Source organism: Alligator sinensis, unplaced genomic scaffold, assembly GCF_000455745.1.
Source record: "Alligator sinensis unplaced genomic scaffold, ASM45574v1 scaffold560_1, whole genome shotgun sequence".
Taxonomy (NCBI): domain Eukaryota; kingdom Metazoa; phylum Chordata; order Crocodylia; family Alligatoridae; genus Alligator; species Alligator sinensis.
The window spans coordinates 2325681-2341541 of record NW_005841837.1 but is presented as its reverse complement, the minus strand read 5'-3'; the positions used below and the strand labels follow the sequence as shown (position 1 = coordinate 2341541).

General features: G+C 39.7%; 2 protein-coding genes across 10 annotated transcripts in view; both read right to left on the bottom strand.

Annotated features, from left to right (window-relative positions):
• The window catches only part of FKTN (fukutin), a 69221-nt gene extending 67061 nt beyond the window's left edge, over window positions 1-2160 (bottom strand). For 4 of the 6 annotated variants that reach the window (XR_003093755.1, XM_025202647.1, XM_025202644.1 and 1 more), the window contains exons 1-2: window positions 2100-2156; window positions 1266-1455 (exon numbers count right to left, since the gene is read on the bottom strand). Coding sequence is in view for 5 of the 6 variants with exons in the window: in XM_025202647.1 (XP_025058432.1) it covers window positions 1266-1370 (105 nt within the window). In the remaining variant the exon portion in view is untranslated. Of the gene's footprint in view, window positions 1-1265; window positions 1456-1985; window positions 2069-2099 lie in introns of those variants that run through there. The other 2 variants (XM_025202636.1, XM_025202632.1) reach the window with 2 other exon arrangements.
• Window positions 2161-2672: 512 nt separating this feature from the next.
• The window catches only part of FSD1L (fibronectin type III and SPRY domain containing 1 like), a 51565-nt gene continuing 38376 nt past the window's right edge, over window positions 2673-15861 (bottom strand). For 2 of the 4 annotated variants that reach the window (XM_006015463.3, XM_006015464.3), the window contains 4 exons: window positions 10730-10827; window positions 9882-10133; window positions 8730-8818; window positions 2673-7860 (listed from right to left, as the gene is read on the bottom strand). In XM_006015463.3, the coding sequence (XP_006015525.1) occupies window positions 7738-7860; window positions 8730-8818; window positions 9882-10133; window positions 10730-10827 (562 nt within the window). In that variant the 3' untranslated portion in view covers window positions 2673-7737. The remainder of the gene's footprint in view (window positions 7861-8729; window positions 8819-9881; window positions 10134-10729; window positions 10828-15861) is intronic. The other 2 variants (XM_014519603.2, XM_014519607.2) reach the window with 1 other exon arrangement.

Sequence of the window (15861 nt, the reverse complement as noted above, 5' to 3'; positions counted from 1 at the left end):
TGCTCATGGGGATGTGCCCTATGAATGTTACATCTTATCAAGGCAATGGTTTAAAATACTTAAAATCGGAGAGAGAAAATGTTCATGTCATGGACTCGGTGCAAATACAGCTCATACTACAAACTTCTGGCTATCTAATGGACAATGATTCCTAATGTATATTTGTTCAATACAAAGCTGTAGTGTAGGAGGAAGCCACACAGTTGTACCATAAAAAAGTGTTAAGAATGCTTCACACTGAATAATTCAATTATTTGAGTTGGTCTAATAAAAGATATTGGATTTAGCCAAAGAACCTAGTCTCTCAGAATAAAACTGTTCCCATGGAGAAAAAAAAAAAAGGCAGGAAGTCAGATGAAAGCAGGAACTCTTATATTATACTTTTAGATTCTTATGAATGACAAGATCTCACTTCTATTTACATTAAGACTGTCTTCGTGGTCTCATATGCTGTTTGGCTCGCAGTAAGAATGCAGAAAGCAGACATTTACCTTTAATATCTCAAAAATTTCATAACTGAACACTAGGGAATAAAGACAGTGCTTCTGCAAAAACAGAGCTGGCTACAAACATAGTGGTTACTTTATTGCTTTCCTGAACAGCCTTATAAAAAACAAAACAAAAAACAAAACAAAACAAAAAAAAACAAAACAAAACAAAAAACTCTCTCAGTGGGCACATCTACAGAAGATACTTAACACCCATTGGACTAATTCCACTGCGCATTAGCACGGCTGGCAAAAACTGTACTAATGCGCATGTTAGTCCAATGGGCATTAACCGTTACTTTAAAAGCGTTTATCTGAACTAATACACAGTAGCGCTTTTAGTACTTGTGGTACTAAACTTAATGCTCTGTAATTATGGTACATTAAGGAAGTGTAGATGTGCCCAGTCTGACCCTAGTTTCCACATTCAGAACCACCTCATGGGCATGCATGTGGAGCCTGAAAAGCTTTGAGGGAGCAGCCTGAGCTTAAATATGTGGAAAAAAGCCTGGATTCCAGCCAACTCAATATAATACCCAATTGCTCTGCCTCTGGTGGGCAGAACAGTTTGAAAAGAGGGCCATGATAGTCCTTGTGTCCTCTAGGACAAGTTATTCAGCCTCTGCACATCTCAGGTTTATGGTAACAATTATCCATTTCGACGGACTATTTGTCAGGGGCTAACTGCATTAGTAGACAGCACTGAAGGACCAAGTACTACTTTTTCCAAATGCTTTTTTGCTGAACTGAGAGCTGCAGCCTGAGGTTTTGTTTTACCTTTGGAGACAAGTAGTACTTATAGTAATACAGCTGGAACAGAAGAAACACCGAGCTGGTCAAAGTGAGAAGCGCCAAAACCACGTTCTTGTTGATTCTCTGCATTAGTCTTCGGGGCTCACGCGGTGACAGCTGGAGCGCTGCTCAGGCGCTCTCATCTTCTCTGACGCCCTCAGCAGGCTCTGCCTTCCTGCCGAGAAACAGAGGGAAGGAAGCACTTGCATTGCAGCAAATACGTGCACAACCGTCAAGCTTTAACACCTAGGTGCTCCCGAGACAAGCACGCAGACCGGAGCAAAGCACGGGGCCGTGAGCACCACGGCTTCCAGAGAACTGGAGCGCAACACGATCCCGTGGGAAGCGGGCGCCAGCACAAGGGGCTGCGGGGAGCTGCCACCACCCTACTGAGGCCCTCGAGCTTTGGACTGGGCAGCTGGGCACCAGGGCCAGGATGGGGGTTCAGTCTGGAGTGGCCTGAGGAGGAGCAGGGGCGACACCAGGCTGCCAAAAGGCGGGCTGCTCTCCGAGCCTGCTTTATTTTGTTTATAATAAAAATAGTGTGCTTATGATATATATACACGCACACAATTATTAAAGTTTACCCTAATTAAAGCCTTTAATTCCCTAAAGCAAATGACCCCCTCCCTACCCCCAACCCCAGCCACTCATTCTCCGCGGCCGCAGCCCGGCAGCCCCGGGAGGCAGCAGGGAGGGCTGTACCATTGCGCCGCCCCCCAGCCCGGCCGGCCGACGCGGCGCTGGAAAAGGAATGGGGGTTCTCCTCCCCGCTGGGACAGTGGGCGGGTCCGGGCTCGCGCCGCGCTTCCCCGTTACCTGGGCTGCGGGACCTACGCGGAGACGTTTGCAGTGGCCGTAAAGCAGGGCGCACTCCGGGGCGGGGGTGGCGCATGCGCAAAGTGCGACTCGTGGGCGCAGTGGCGGCGCATGCGCGGCAAAAGGAGCACGGCCGCGGCATGGGGGGCCGGTGTGGCGTTGTTGTTCTGGTGCCCCTGACCCACCCACCCTTTCAAGATGAAGCAGGTCCTTCCAAAAAAGTTGCATGTATGCAGCTTTTGGGAACTGAGGGTTGTAGAGCAGGCGAATCCACCAGAGGAAAACACTGCTGCATTGCATAACCGTGTTAGAGCAGCCTCGAACAGGCGACGAAGAGAGAATGGAAAGAGGAAGGAGTCAGGATGGGACAGACACCCGTCCTCTTCGTTAGACCTAGCATTTATTAACAAATGGTTTGGTTTTCATCTGACATTATACTTGCACTGAGCATGCAACCCTCCAAAGACTGGCAGTGCTCAGAAGGAAGAAGTCAGCTTTCACAGAAAGTCTAGTTCAGACACAGTTAATAAATGCTAGGCTCAAATGAGAAAACTGACAAGAGTAAGATGCAGCTAAGGTTTCAAAATTTTAATTTATTAATACAAAAAGTTTGTATGACATACATGTATTGAGTTAAAGACCTTGAATAAAACACTCTGTGGCCTCTAAGGCACCCCTGTAGTTCTGTGTTGTTAATGACAAGTCTGATCTTGGGATACATTACAAAAGGAAGAGGAATAAAGCACTGATTACAGAAAACCTGAGGTACTGTTGAAGTGACATACCTGGAAGCCAGTATGAAGCTTGTGTTCAGAAAATAAAATAGAATCCAGTGTGACAACACAAGATCACTAGAAGCTACAGCAGGTGAGCACGGCTCCATTTATCAAAGGCACATGCAGCTATAGAGGTGTTAAATAATGCAGGAAAAACTTAAGTTTTACCTTGTCATAGATATGCATGAAGCCCACTTTACAATGCTTGGGAAATGAAATACGTGTTTTCTTTTCAGTCAATAAAAAAGCCATTTGGAGTTATATATGAGAGGTTAGGAGATAGATGAACATTCACACTTGGTGAACTTTTGTGCTAGAAAATTGAGTTCATAACCTTCTTTACTCAGGATGAAAAGGTTAGGTATTTTTCCTAAAGCAGCCAGTCAGTTTCCCCTCTCTGCAAGGTGTAAGGGAGCAATTTAGGAAGGATTGGACAGTCATGAACATGTTTCTGCTACCTTGATGTTCTGGACAGGCACTGTTTTTCCTACTTACAAGCTTTTTGGAGGGACCATGGAATAAAGCTTGCAAGTTGAAAAGTTGTCAGTATCTGCCTTTTATGGCCTAATATCTGACAACAAACCTGTGGCCTGAATGTTTTCAACTTAGTTTTCAAAATTAGTGCCCCTTAACTTTGCTAGGTGCATATATGTTTGCATTTAAAAAAAAAAAAAAAAAAAAAGTGAAACCAATATATATTATTTCATTCTAGGCTCAAAAAGATATGCAGATTTTGCCCCATCTTAAGTAATTTTTGTAAAACTAAAACAACCACTACTTAATGAAATGGTATAAAGTTGTATTTTTGGTTAACATGCTAAAAAATTCCTGATTGGCTACAAAAAGCATTTTCATTGACTCTATTGGCTTTTTCTGTTGTAACTTATTTACATTCTTGGATACACTACACTTAGGTTAGGTATCAAGTATCTAGCACAGCTTGAACAGGAGCAGTGCCCCACACACTATTCAAGAATGTTGTCAGTTTGTCCAAAGAGAAGTGGTATAGTAAGTCTCCAATAAAACCCACCTTCAAGTAATATAGCCTCAGTGGATTTGTACATTCCTCCTATGTACAGAGCTTTTACTGAAGCTTAAAAGGTAGTCTACATTTTGCTTACAAATGTACACAAAAACAGTGCACCAGCTGCTTACACAATATCATGAATATGCCTGTACGTGCCTCATAGTTGAAACAGATATGCAAGATGGTAGTTCATGTAATTCAATAAAAAAAAAAAATCTAAAGTGCTTAAGGCAATTTTCCATCTTTATCTCCTTTTACTAAAACATGACTACCCTGTTAGCAGCAAAATTCCAACACCTGCGCATTAACTACTGTACAGTAACTTCAACCTTTAGGGGTAAAAATAAACGCAAAGCATTCCTCATAACAGTTATATCTGGGACATAAGTCAAAATATATTTTATGAAGCACAAATTACAGTACTATTATTTCAAACTTGTTTCAGACTAAGCTAACATAATAGCATTTAAGAAAAATTCAACTTTCCATTTGTGCATAATCAAGTACACCTTAGACAATTACAATTTACTAAAATAGGTTCAAGAAATGAGTGAGTATCTGCATGGAGTTTGAGGGGGTTTACTCAATGGTCATCTGTTCTTCAATATGCATGTTCATTTGTAGCATACACTCATTTAATTTACAAAAAAGTTAAGGAAATGAAGTAAGGACCAGATCAGACAGGGTGACCTGGCAGAGATGTAGTGTTAAAAAAAAAAGTCACACTTGGATAGACTACGTTATTACAACTGGATACACCAAGTGTCAAAAGAAACAATACTTACTCATCCCTTCTAATAACATAATTCTACCTAATTCTGCAAGCTACTGAATTACCTCACTTCACAGTGAGTTCATTGAGACTCATGGGCACTTCATTTTTAGAATCAGGTCCTTAGTGCCATTAACAAAAAGGGTAGTTAAGTAACCTTATAAATTGCTTCAGTAAGATCATATGGACCACCATGAGAGTGTTATAACAAGCACATTCAGATGCTGTGCATTATTGAACTTACTAAATACAAAGTCACTGGGCAGCATCTTTACAGATATTACTGGCTTAGTAAAGTGTGGTAAATAAGAACACTAGTAATAATCCGCTTCTTCTACCTGGAAAAAGATGTATATTTTTTTAAAATTAACAAAAGCTGTGACCCATTTCTACAAAATGATAGTTGTATACAAGAATGAATATTAGGAAGGACTCTTCCCCCTCAAGTTTAAAGTGAAACAAGCCCTCTAGCACCTTGTAGACTGAGGGCCAAATTAAAACTTTTTTGTTGTTGTTTAAAACAAACAAACAAACCAACCAAAACAAAACAAACCCAAAAAACACACATTAGTCTTTGCCAGCAATCGCCAAAACTGTTGCATGAAGTCTCTTAGTCTTGAAGGACACACTTGAGAACCTGAAGCAGTTAATAAAAATCAATTTCAAATGAGGCATCTATAAATTGAAGGTCTAGAGTGCAAAAGCAGTTCAACTCACAGGAAGAAGGCTTTTTGCCATGGCGATCAGCATCCTACATATATAAATCTTAAGCTGATATTGTGAATAAATTTCCAATTTTAAAATTGTATAATTAAGAAACAAACCAACCAGGACAAAGTTGTTAGTCACCAGAAGTTACCTCATGGGACTCTTGCCGTGATTAGAGTGGAGGGGAGTACTAATCTGAAACCAACTAAAATAGATGCAACACTAGAACAAAGTTTTGTTCAAGAGGTTTCTCTTTAAGAAGCATTATCTTGGGCATCTCCACTAACAGAATAATCTCATAAAGTAATTCATATTACAATTAGGTTTGCTGTCTAGGGCTAAGATCAAAACATGTTCCTTTTAAGATCTCCAGTTAAATTAGTTTTCCCTAAAAAGAGAAAATGTGTGAACAGCTATATAAGAAGGTGGGTAGGACTTCTATCTAAAAATCAAAATCCTTCTAGGATCATTCTTCTGCAGTCTATTTTTAAAACTAAGTGTAGCACATTTATCCCCCCAAACTAAAGAACTGCAATATAGATTTTATAAAAAGCCCTCAAGGATAGAAGTCTTTTCATACAGGGTACAAAATGATGCTGATGGCAAAAATTGTGAAAGGAGGAGGCCTGGGCCAGTGAACTATTAGTGACTCAATGCTCTACCCTTTTTCAGGGAAAAAAGGGGCCAAGGTCTCAAAGTAAAACATGTACTCCAGGATTAGTAGGGCTGGAAGTGAGCTTTCAATCTCATGAAAGGGGGAGAAAGAGAACCTCAAGCTTCCAGTGACTGTTTGTGCTGACTTTAGATGGTCCTTTAGTTGCAGAATCACACTGATCCCTCCTCTGCTGGGAAGAATGGGAGTTACCACAAATGGGAGCCTTGGACATGAGGATACATTTAAAACAAGTTAAGAGCTTGAAAAAGTTCTGTACCTTTAAAAAGTCCAGAGCCTTCAAAGATACAGAATGGACTGCTCTCTGTATAATGGGAGTACAAGTTATGGTCTCCTATTTTATGCTTCTCAGGGCCTTCCAGTTTTGTCGCCTTATTCTATTTAGACTTCTGTTTTGGTAATGAGCCACTTGCATAATATTCACAGCTTACTTTGGTCGTAAGTGATAAGAGCAGTATACCATGCTCTGCACTATAACTTGACTTTCATATCCTTCATTTTTAAAAAGCAACAAGAGTATATTATATGCTCCAATTAACTTGAAATTAATCTGGCGCATCCAATATGCTAGATCAAGATGTAGTTTAGTTTATCAGAATCACTAGTACATGCTTACATATTAGCTTTAATTAAAAAAAGTACAAAAAAAAAATGTTGGGCCTTTTACTCTAAAACTTCAGTTTAGCTACACTTGAGCTCTTAAAAGCCTCCTCCTTTTGTACCATTTATTCAGCATTTTTAAACTCACTGGAAAGTTCAATCAATCAATGCAAATCTGGTTGGAACTGGGCATAAAGATGTCTTTAGACATCTAACCTGCATTTAAAAACAGGACTGAAGGACAAAGTGTGGGAAATGCATCAATGCTCCAAACTGGTTACTAAAACAATCAATCAGATATGGCCGCAAGCTTATCAAGGATAACATTGGGAACAATGCTATATTATACACCTTGTCTCATTAGAGGGCTCCTATTGTAGAAATCAGAGGTGCTCTGATTAACACTGACAACTTTGTTACTCTTACAACATTTTCACTAAACGGATATAATATTGAACTCTTATGGTTTCAACTATAAATAGCCTACATAAGAGAATTCCTAGTACTGTATCCATTTAAACAACCAGAGGCAGCCAACAAAAATTATGCACAAGTTATTTGTCTAATAGCAGATGATAGCCAGTCTGTGTCAAACCTATACCAACTCTAGTCTCCTGTCAGGTCTCTAGCTTGCATCAGGAAGTCAACTATGAGAAACAAAGGGCAGGGTTTCGTCTGTTCAGAATTTCAAAAGTTGCCTTCACTTACAGTGGAGAGTGAAGAGGAGGGAAAGTAATTTTGAAATTAAGATCATGACTGCCTTTGGGTCTGCTATGTGCAGTTATACCAAAAGTGATCAAATCAAGTATCCATAAAATAATCAAGTTCAGTCTAACAAAGGCGCATAGCTACAGCTCATGATCTCCCCATCTATTTTTTGAAAAAAGTCAACCTAGTCTATGGATTTCACAGTAGATTCCTGCTAATGCTTCAGCCCAGAACCTTTGTGCTATCAGTGCCCAGGCCTTAAAGCAGCAGTGGGTAGCAAACCCAGTTTAATCCATTGCCCACAAGCTCCTGTGAGTAGCAGCTACACAGAAAAATCCACTCAGCAACAGGAGTAAAGTATCTAAACAGATGCATTATTGGGTAATGTTGGTTAGACTGCTGGATGAACCACTCAGTCCATTTTCACTTTTCTGGAGGGTTTTCACAGCGCTTGGTACCTGCAGTCCAGTGCTCACTGTAAGGCCACCACACCAGACCTAGAAGAAAACCATTACAAAAACTACCATGAGTCAAAATTTTGAAAGCCATACTCCTGCAACTGCTATTCTTAATTTTTTTTTACACCATTAAAAAGTACTGATACTAGCCCTTCATGTTAATGCGAGTCACAGACAAATAGTTGTTAGTACACTAACACAATTCAGGTTCTAACACAAACAACTAGGACAGCAACAGAAAAGAGTAAATATACACAAAAATAGTCTTCCTGCCTGCATTTCAGTAGGGTTTACACCTTTCATATTGCAGCACAGGTTGCTGTCCCTTAAGCTTCAAGGACAAGGAGGGATGTGGGGGCCAGGGGGAGACTACAAGCTGCTGAATCCAGCTGCTGGACCCTAGGATTGTTGGCTGGGGAAAGCCAGCCAAGGTTCTCTTTCCATTAATGCTTTGAAAGTTGGGTAACTTTGTGGTGGTTTTTGGTAGACAGGGGACCCAGAAAAGTGCACCCAGCTTGGCCTACTTCACTTCACCTACTCTGGCAGCTCCTAGCAGAACACATGCTGCTGCAGAAGCCAAAGCCCCTTGTATTTGGTTATTTTGGCAGGCTCCTTAAGCCAAAAAGGAGAAAAAGCAATTTCCTTTAAGTTTCTCTCAAAAAAGTTTGAAGGAAGTTTCAAGGGACAAGGAAAAGACACTTCTATGTGGAGAATTCCTTCTCTTGAACAGAAGGCTGCTTCTAGCTTAAAAACAAGAAAGTGGGTCGCAAGAATCCCATTTAATGCCAAATAACAAACTCCTCATTTGGCTGTCTAAGAGGTCCCCCATTCCCCCCATAATTAAGTCCAAACATAGCTATATTTATTCTGTTCTTAACATTGTTTTAAAAAGTTATTTTTAAACTGACCATAAAACCTGGTAATAGTGGTTGAGTAAACTTTGTTTTAAAGGTATACAACAACTGCTTTGAGCTAGCATTGTAAAATGTCAGCTGACCTGAAAAGAAAAAAAAAAAAAAAGACAGGTTTTAGAAATTCACACACATTTAGACAAATTGTCACCTTTCTAAGGTCTCATACCATGTCACAATTACAATACTGCTTTGAACAAAGAAGGTCTGGAATCCCAGAAAAAAAGTTGCATATTAACAGAGTATGCAGATAGCCTATAAGTACTGACAAGGAAGTTTGTCACTTGCTTTATTAAATGTCCCAAATTTCAGAACTCTAAGTTCTGCAAATAGAATTCAACTTCTAATGTTTGCCTGCTTCTGCATCATTCTGCCCTGCAATTAAGAAGTTTGCCAACTACTGGTTTAGGCTAGGTTTATGCCTCCTTGACCTCCTAAGGTCCTTTCAGCCCTCTATGTTCTATCATTTTGGTAAATGTACACCTTTCTTTTAAAGAGCATCCTAGGCCAGCCTACATGCATCTAGAGGACCACTACTTACTGCCAGTGGCCTAAAACGGACTAAGATAAGCAGCCGTCTAATAATACGTTAGTGTCAGAACTGTAAAAGTAAAGGTGGAAAGAAAAATCATCTCGGTCACCTTCCAGAATTGGGTTGGGAAGCAACTACTTAAATCACGAGTGTTTTTTTGTTTGGATGAAAATTAGATTAATACCATTTCCGGAAAGAGATAATCTTTTAATTAATCCGAATCCAACTGAAGTATCCGACAGACTGAACAGTGGTTTACAAATAATTTCTCCAACAGTCTCCCTCTACTAATTCTGTATCAGGTATACTGTCCGAGTTGTCTTTTGCCTAGGTTGTACTTGACGAAAGTTTGCACCATTTTAAGTAAGAGTTTGTCATGCATTCAATGCAGACTTTTGAATGAAACTAGGAAATTCAACAGTTATAAAAACTTTTGGGAATCCTTCTCAGTGGGTCTTTGTTGTTCATAAGTAAAGATTAGGAATCAACATAGAAGCAACAATGCTAGAATAGAAGGATGTAAATGTAGTGGAAATGCAACTTGACATGGTGGATCCAACCCATTAAATTGTTTGTTTCAGTAAAGTCCATAATATAATATAGAAAAAAAAAATTACCTCCATCAAAGTCACAGTACACTCCTATTCGGTCTGGAACAGGCATATCAAGGGCTTTAGCTTTATTATTGTGCTTGGCTGAAAAAGTGGTTTGTAGCCAGTTGTTGACATGGATGCACCAGCTTGTGTTAGTCTTTCCCAGCTGATCAAATTTTCCCATATTTTTATATGCAACTCCCATGCTATAGGATTTGCAGTCCTTTTGGGCTCGCACCTCCCAATAGTGCTGTCCACTTTCGATAGTAGTGTCTCCTGCAACAGACCAGTGATGTAGCTTTTACTGAGAGACTGTGTAGTACAGCATGTGTTTTCTTCAAAAAGGCTTTTCTGTTGCTGCCCAGAGATCACTCCTAGATGGGAGACTACTTCTGTGATCTACAAGTCCAGTGGAAAAAGACTAAAAATTTAAGTATTAGAATACACGCATCTTCAGTTAAGTAGAAGTAGGGTGGGAATCTTTCCCTGCTGTCCACTGAAGGCAAGTAACTTAACAGAATACAGTATTTAATATTACTAGTATTCCTAGATGTTAAAAGCTTTCACATTAGAAGACTAAGTAGTAATTCCTGTCACTATTACTTAGAGTCTTATAATAGAAAACTACATCAAAAACTAAAACATTTCCTCAGAAGGAAAAAGAGAGTCTCTGAATGGGCTTATGGACCTTTGCAGAGATCAAAACCAGGAGGATTCAGAGTACAAATCCCATAAGCTGCAACTGGGGAATCACTGAGGGAAATAAGCATTTGGCTTATAAGCTACAAAATACACATGCTCACAAAAACTTAAAATTTTTCTGCCCTTCTATACCATTATCTGTACAAGTGAACATGAAAAGTTCACCTTACCCAACACTGTATATGATTCACCAGTAAAGCGATCTCTGCTTCCCCTTATCAATGGCGACCTTGTTACAGATGTCCTTTTTGGAGATGGTGTACCACTTCTAACAAAAAACAAAAACAAAAAACACAACAACAAGAAAAATAGAACTTGCAGTCCAGGACAGAATCTTCCCAACAGTCATATAAATTTTAAACTGTGCCAGGAAAAAAAAATTTTTTTAAACTAAAACTGCCACAGGCATGGCTCTCAGCTGTTAGAGGCGGCATGCTGAACCAACCATAAGCAGCATTCTAAAAAACTGTCAATAAAACCATGCTAGAAATGGGGAAAGACCAGGAGTTGAAATAAAAAGAAGATGGGGAAGAGAAGAGAAGCAGCTGAAAGGAAAAAAAAAAACCCAAGAAAAACCCAACTGGCTTAACATGTGAAAAGTACCACATTTAAATTCTAGACAAAGTGTTCTGCCTCATTGCTGGCAATTCCAGAAAAATCCTGGTGGCCACTTGCCTGCATTAGAATTTGTAACCAATTCATCTAAACAAGTAGCTTATTGATATCAGGTAAGCCCAGGCACAGCAAGAAACAAGATGCATGTTCCTCAGGAAGTGAATAAAGCATCTTACTGTAATCTTTACATTCTTGAAAAAGCTGCAATTTAACAGCCTCTACTCATTTCTACTCCAATTCGTTTCTTGTGTGTAATGAAATAAAGCTTCTCTAAAAATGTAATGGTATCCAATTTAACAAGAAAAGTTGACCCATGATTCCAGACAAAACAATTTTACTACATAAGACACTGGATACGATGCATTCATGTTTCTTTAAAAGGTGAGATACAAGTTGGAGGGTACTTAAATTAGAAAGAAAAAAAAAAAAAAAAAAAAGAGAGATTGAAGAGCTAGACAGAATTTAGTAGTTCAAAAATTCTTGTAATCCACTGGAGATAGGGATCTATGTTGGAAGCATTGTTTTATTCATTCATAATCCAAAGTTTATTAATAAAAAAGAAATAGACCCTACTTGCCCATGTTATGTGCATCGTGGAGGACATTTCAAAAGCTACTAGTGTCTCCATGAATATATTTACTTAGATAGGGAGTGTTGGTAAAGCAGTTCTGTGACTTTAAGAAACATGGCCTTTTCATGGAGTAAGCAAAACCAAGAAAGGCTTTTCTCTATTAACTCTTAAAATCCTGTCAAAAGACACTTCTTCTCTGTATCTTTGCTTCCCGTGATCCTTTTATCTCTTTTCTACGAAGAAAATGAATCGAGTGAGAGCCCATGTTTTTAGAAGTAATTGAATTAGCCAATTTCTCTATTATTTCCAAACCTAGATGAAATGTTTCAAAAAATTAAACTTTCACTTTAAAATAGTGAATATTTTAACGATAAAAATAAAGGAGTGTTTTATTAAAATATTAAGGTTTCATCTCATTGCAGGATGCTAACTGTGATGTGCTATTGTTTTTACTGCAATAGCTAGAGAAAATTAAACTTGAACAGGATGCTTTTTTCCATCATGTTTAGTTACATTAGTGTAAGTTAAGGTTAACTTTTTTTCTAGCAGAGACAAAGGTGCATCTCACTAACATTTTTAGACAGCAGAGACAGCATTAGCTTTGCTTCTGCTGAAAAGCAGTTATGTTTTGTTTGCTACCACAACAGTGTACCATATACGAAGCAGATATGGCAAGGGGTAGATCATAAAATATTTTTATGGCCATTACTAAAAATTCAGGGGAGCATTCCTATTGATGTTAGGTTTAGGATTCTGCTTTTACAATTTTCTTGGCTCTATAAAAGGACAATACCTCCACTATTCTGCAATGTTATAGTCACTACAAAATTATGTTAGTCTCAGGGATCTGTCTTATTCCTGTAATGTTTACAGTACTGTAAATAAGAGATATTAGCAGTGTTCTCTAGGTTATTTTCCCCCATCCTGATTGTGGTGTGGATGTACTTTAGGACTGACAAGTTTGCTACAAAAAACAGTAAGTAGCTACATTCACTTCCAAAGTACTTGCAAAAGTAATGATAAATAGAATGTAAACGTGTAAAATAAAATTCTAAGTGTGGCAAATCAGCTAAATGCTGCCAGTAAACAGTAATAAAGAGTAACAGTTTACTTACCAGAAGAAAAGGAAGAAATAAGTGAAAGCATGAAAGAAAAATAGCAAAGCCAAGAATTAAAGCAGATTTTCAAGAAAAACTATGTACTGCACATTCCATCCTGCTCCAAAAACAGCACTGCAAAAAAAAACAAAAACCACTAGCTTCTGCTTTCTATCGAGACAAAGCTTAGATTTTATTTAAATTGAGGTCCAGCAACTTATGCAAAAAGTGACATGGTCATTTAGAGACAAAGCATTAGTCAAAGGCAGCCCAATGAAGATAGCTTTTTTCTAAATGAAAGTTATGCAAGTGTTGAAGAAATGATACTCACTTGCCCCCCAAAACTGTTCTGTAAATGACCATTTATTTCAGGAACTTGCTCTATTTGAATCTAACAGCCTTTAATAGTTTAGACAGTGACATTTTCTAAACTTTTATACAATAGAGTATATTTCAACAATTAAAATGTTCTGGTTTTGCATGGAAAGGAATAAGTGAGAAAAAATGGATACAAAACCATATCCTACTTTCGCCAGAAGGATAATGTTTTCAAATAACATGGACTGCAACAACTATTCTGCATTTAATTAGGTGACAAATGTTTGCAGCAGCACCACTGCAATTTGGCAGCCACTGTAGTTTTTCTTAATCAATTTTGCCAAAAGAAAATTTTATTTTCTGGATGGTTAGGAGTTACCTGCAGGCTTTGGTCCAAGTTCTAGAAATCTATCTGGTCATTAACATCTGCTTATTACAGAGCACAACAGTGTTTTTCCCAACTGGAGCTCCATCAAGGGTGGCACTAGTAGTTTGAACAGGATTCCTGCACTGTGGAACAATTTTATTAGATTACTACTGGCCAGTGGGTCAGCTTCAGAGTTTATTCTGATATAAATACTTTTAGAAAAGGCAGTAGGTTCCCCCAAAGCTTTTTTTGGTTCTTGCTGCTAGAATGGAACTAGCTGTACAGAGATGAGCATAAGCACTTTCACTGGCTCCTTTGGTACAGGAACTACATGGAGAGTAGGGGTACACTGATAGAAGTCAGTTGGCTATCAAAATTGGCACCAATAAGAAGTGACATGATCAGCTATCATCTTTTTTTGGTTGTTGTAGGTGATAATTATGGCCATGTGCTTGAAGCATCCTGGCAAGCATAGTCCAGTCCCTATGCCCCGCTGCCAGCCCAAGCCTGCAGCAGACAAATCTTGGTGAGCAGCAGCAGGGAAGGGGTGGTAAGGAGCAGTCACAGGGTGCAGTGCTCAGAAAAAGGACCATTACCAGCTCTTGCTGTCATAACACCACACACACACACACACACACACACAGAGCAGGGGCCTGAGCACTGGGGCTGCTGCAGAGACATTGGGCAGTGCGCAGGCAGGGTAAAGCACCACGCAAGGAACATTTCACTCTGCTGGGCACCTTTGCAGAAGTGGCTTCTCCCTGGCAGCTGCAGGAGCTCAGTTGTGCAGGGCTTGCTAGCACTGAGGCAGCAGCACATCTGGGGCTCCAAAGATGCCCAGCGCCACTGTCCACACAAGGGCCCACCCACCCACCCAGTATAGCAGCATGGGCTGTGGGTAGGAGCTGTGGGTGAGGGAGCGACCTGCATGGGAATAAGGCAGTCACTGCCTTCCTCATCAAGGGCCGGAGCAGGCTGGGCAGACAGGGTGTGTAACAAATGAACAAAAAAAGGTTCATTTGTGTTAGTAGTTTAAAATGCCTTGAGTAATTACTAAACATCAGTTATTGGATCAGCATTGGCCGACATGGTTGGTTAATCATCAGCTATCTGTATCAGCCAAGAAAATCTTTAATTGGTGCACCACTAATGGAGAGTTAAATCAGAGTTGTTTTTATGAACATGAAATGTATAAAAATCCAAGAGTTATAAAACAAGCAGCAGATGTCTCTAGGAGCCAACAGATGTTAAGAAAGTGTTACCACTTCGTACAAGGGCAACACACTTTCTGAAACTAAACAGAAAAAGGACAATACAGCTCATCAGGAGCTGGTTCCCCACCCTTCCTCCCCTCCCGCCATGGAACATTTTTACTGCTTCTGATCTCCCAGAAAGATTCATAATATGAATGAACCACCAAAGGAAGGCCAGAACAAGGTAAGTGATGGAAGAGCCTGCACAATGTTTTGGTCCCATGAATTAACCAATGAAACAGTAAAGGGACAGAACCAAAAGGGAATTCTGTCTAAAGAAATCCACCAATCCAGGGTTTCATTAGAGAAAGCCATGGGCACCACAGTTAATTTACTCTTATTCTTAGGCAATTAAAAGTTAACTAATTTAAAACAGCTGCAAGCCTCAAAGAACATTGTTGGGTTTATAAGTTCATTTTGAAAGCATCTATACAGAAGTACTGACAAGGCTCTTTGGGTAAATCTTTTATTAGACCAACTCAAATAGTTAGAAAAATTCTTCTTGGCAAGCTTTCAGGCACAAACACCCTTTGGTCAGGCTGAGGAAGCACCTGCAGATTGTCTGTGCTTTTCCTGGATAGAGTAGTAAAGCAGCCTGAGGTCAGTAAGTATGCAAGAAAGCCAGTCAGTTAGGAGGTAAATTGAAGTGGTCAGTAGCTAAGGGGAGGGGGAGGATGAGAATAGCTGGTAAACAGTGGAGGGTTTACCTGGGAGTCAGATGTTAAGCTGGTTAGCGTGCCATAAGTCTAATATACAGAAGTACTGACACTTTCAAATCAGAATGAAAAAACACTGCAATTGCTATACAGTTCAACCTCTTCCCTGAGGATGCTCAGTAGTTTCAGAGAGTGCAGGAATCTATATGTGCTAGTCCATATGACAACTGCTCACCACTAGAGGTGCACAGATACATTGGTCCAATATCAGATCAGTACTGATAAAGAAAAAATTGCCGCATCAGATAAGTCACCCGATAAATGCCCACGCTGTGCGCAGCCACAGCGCAGACCTGTCTGCAGCATGAAGAACTGCCTCCAGCTGCTAAGTTGGAAGGGGAGGGGGGAGGAAAGGGGTGGGGCAG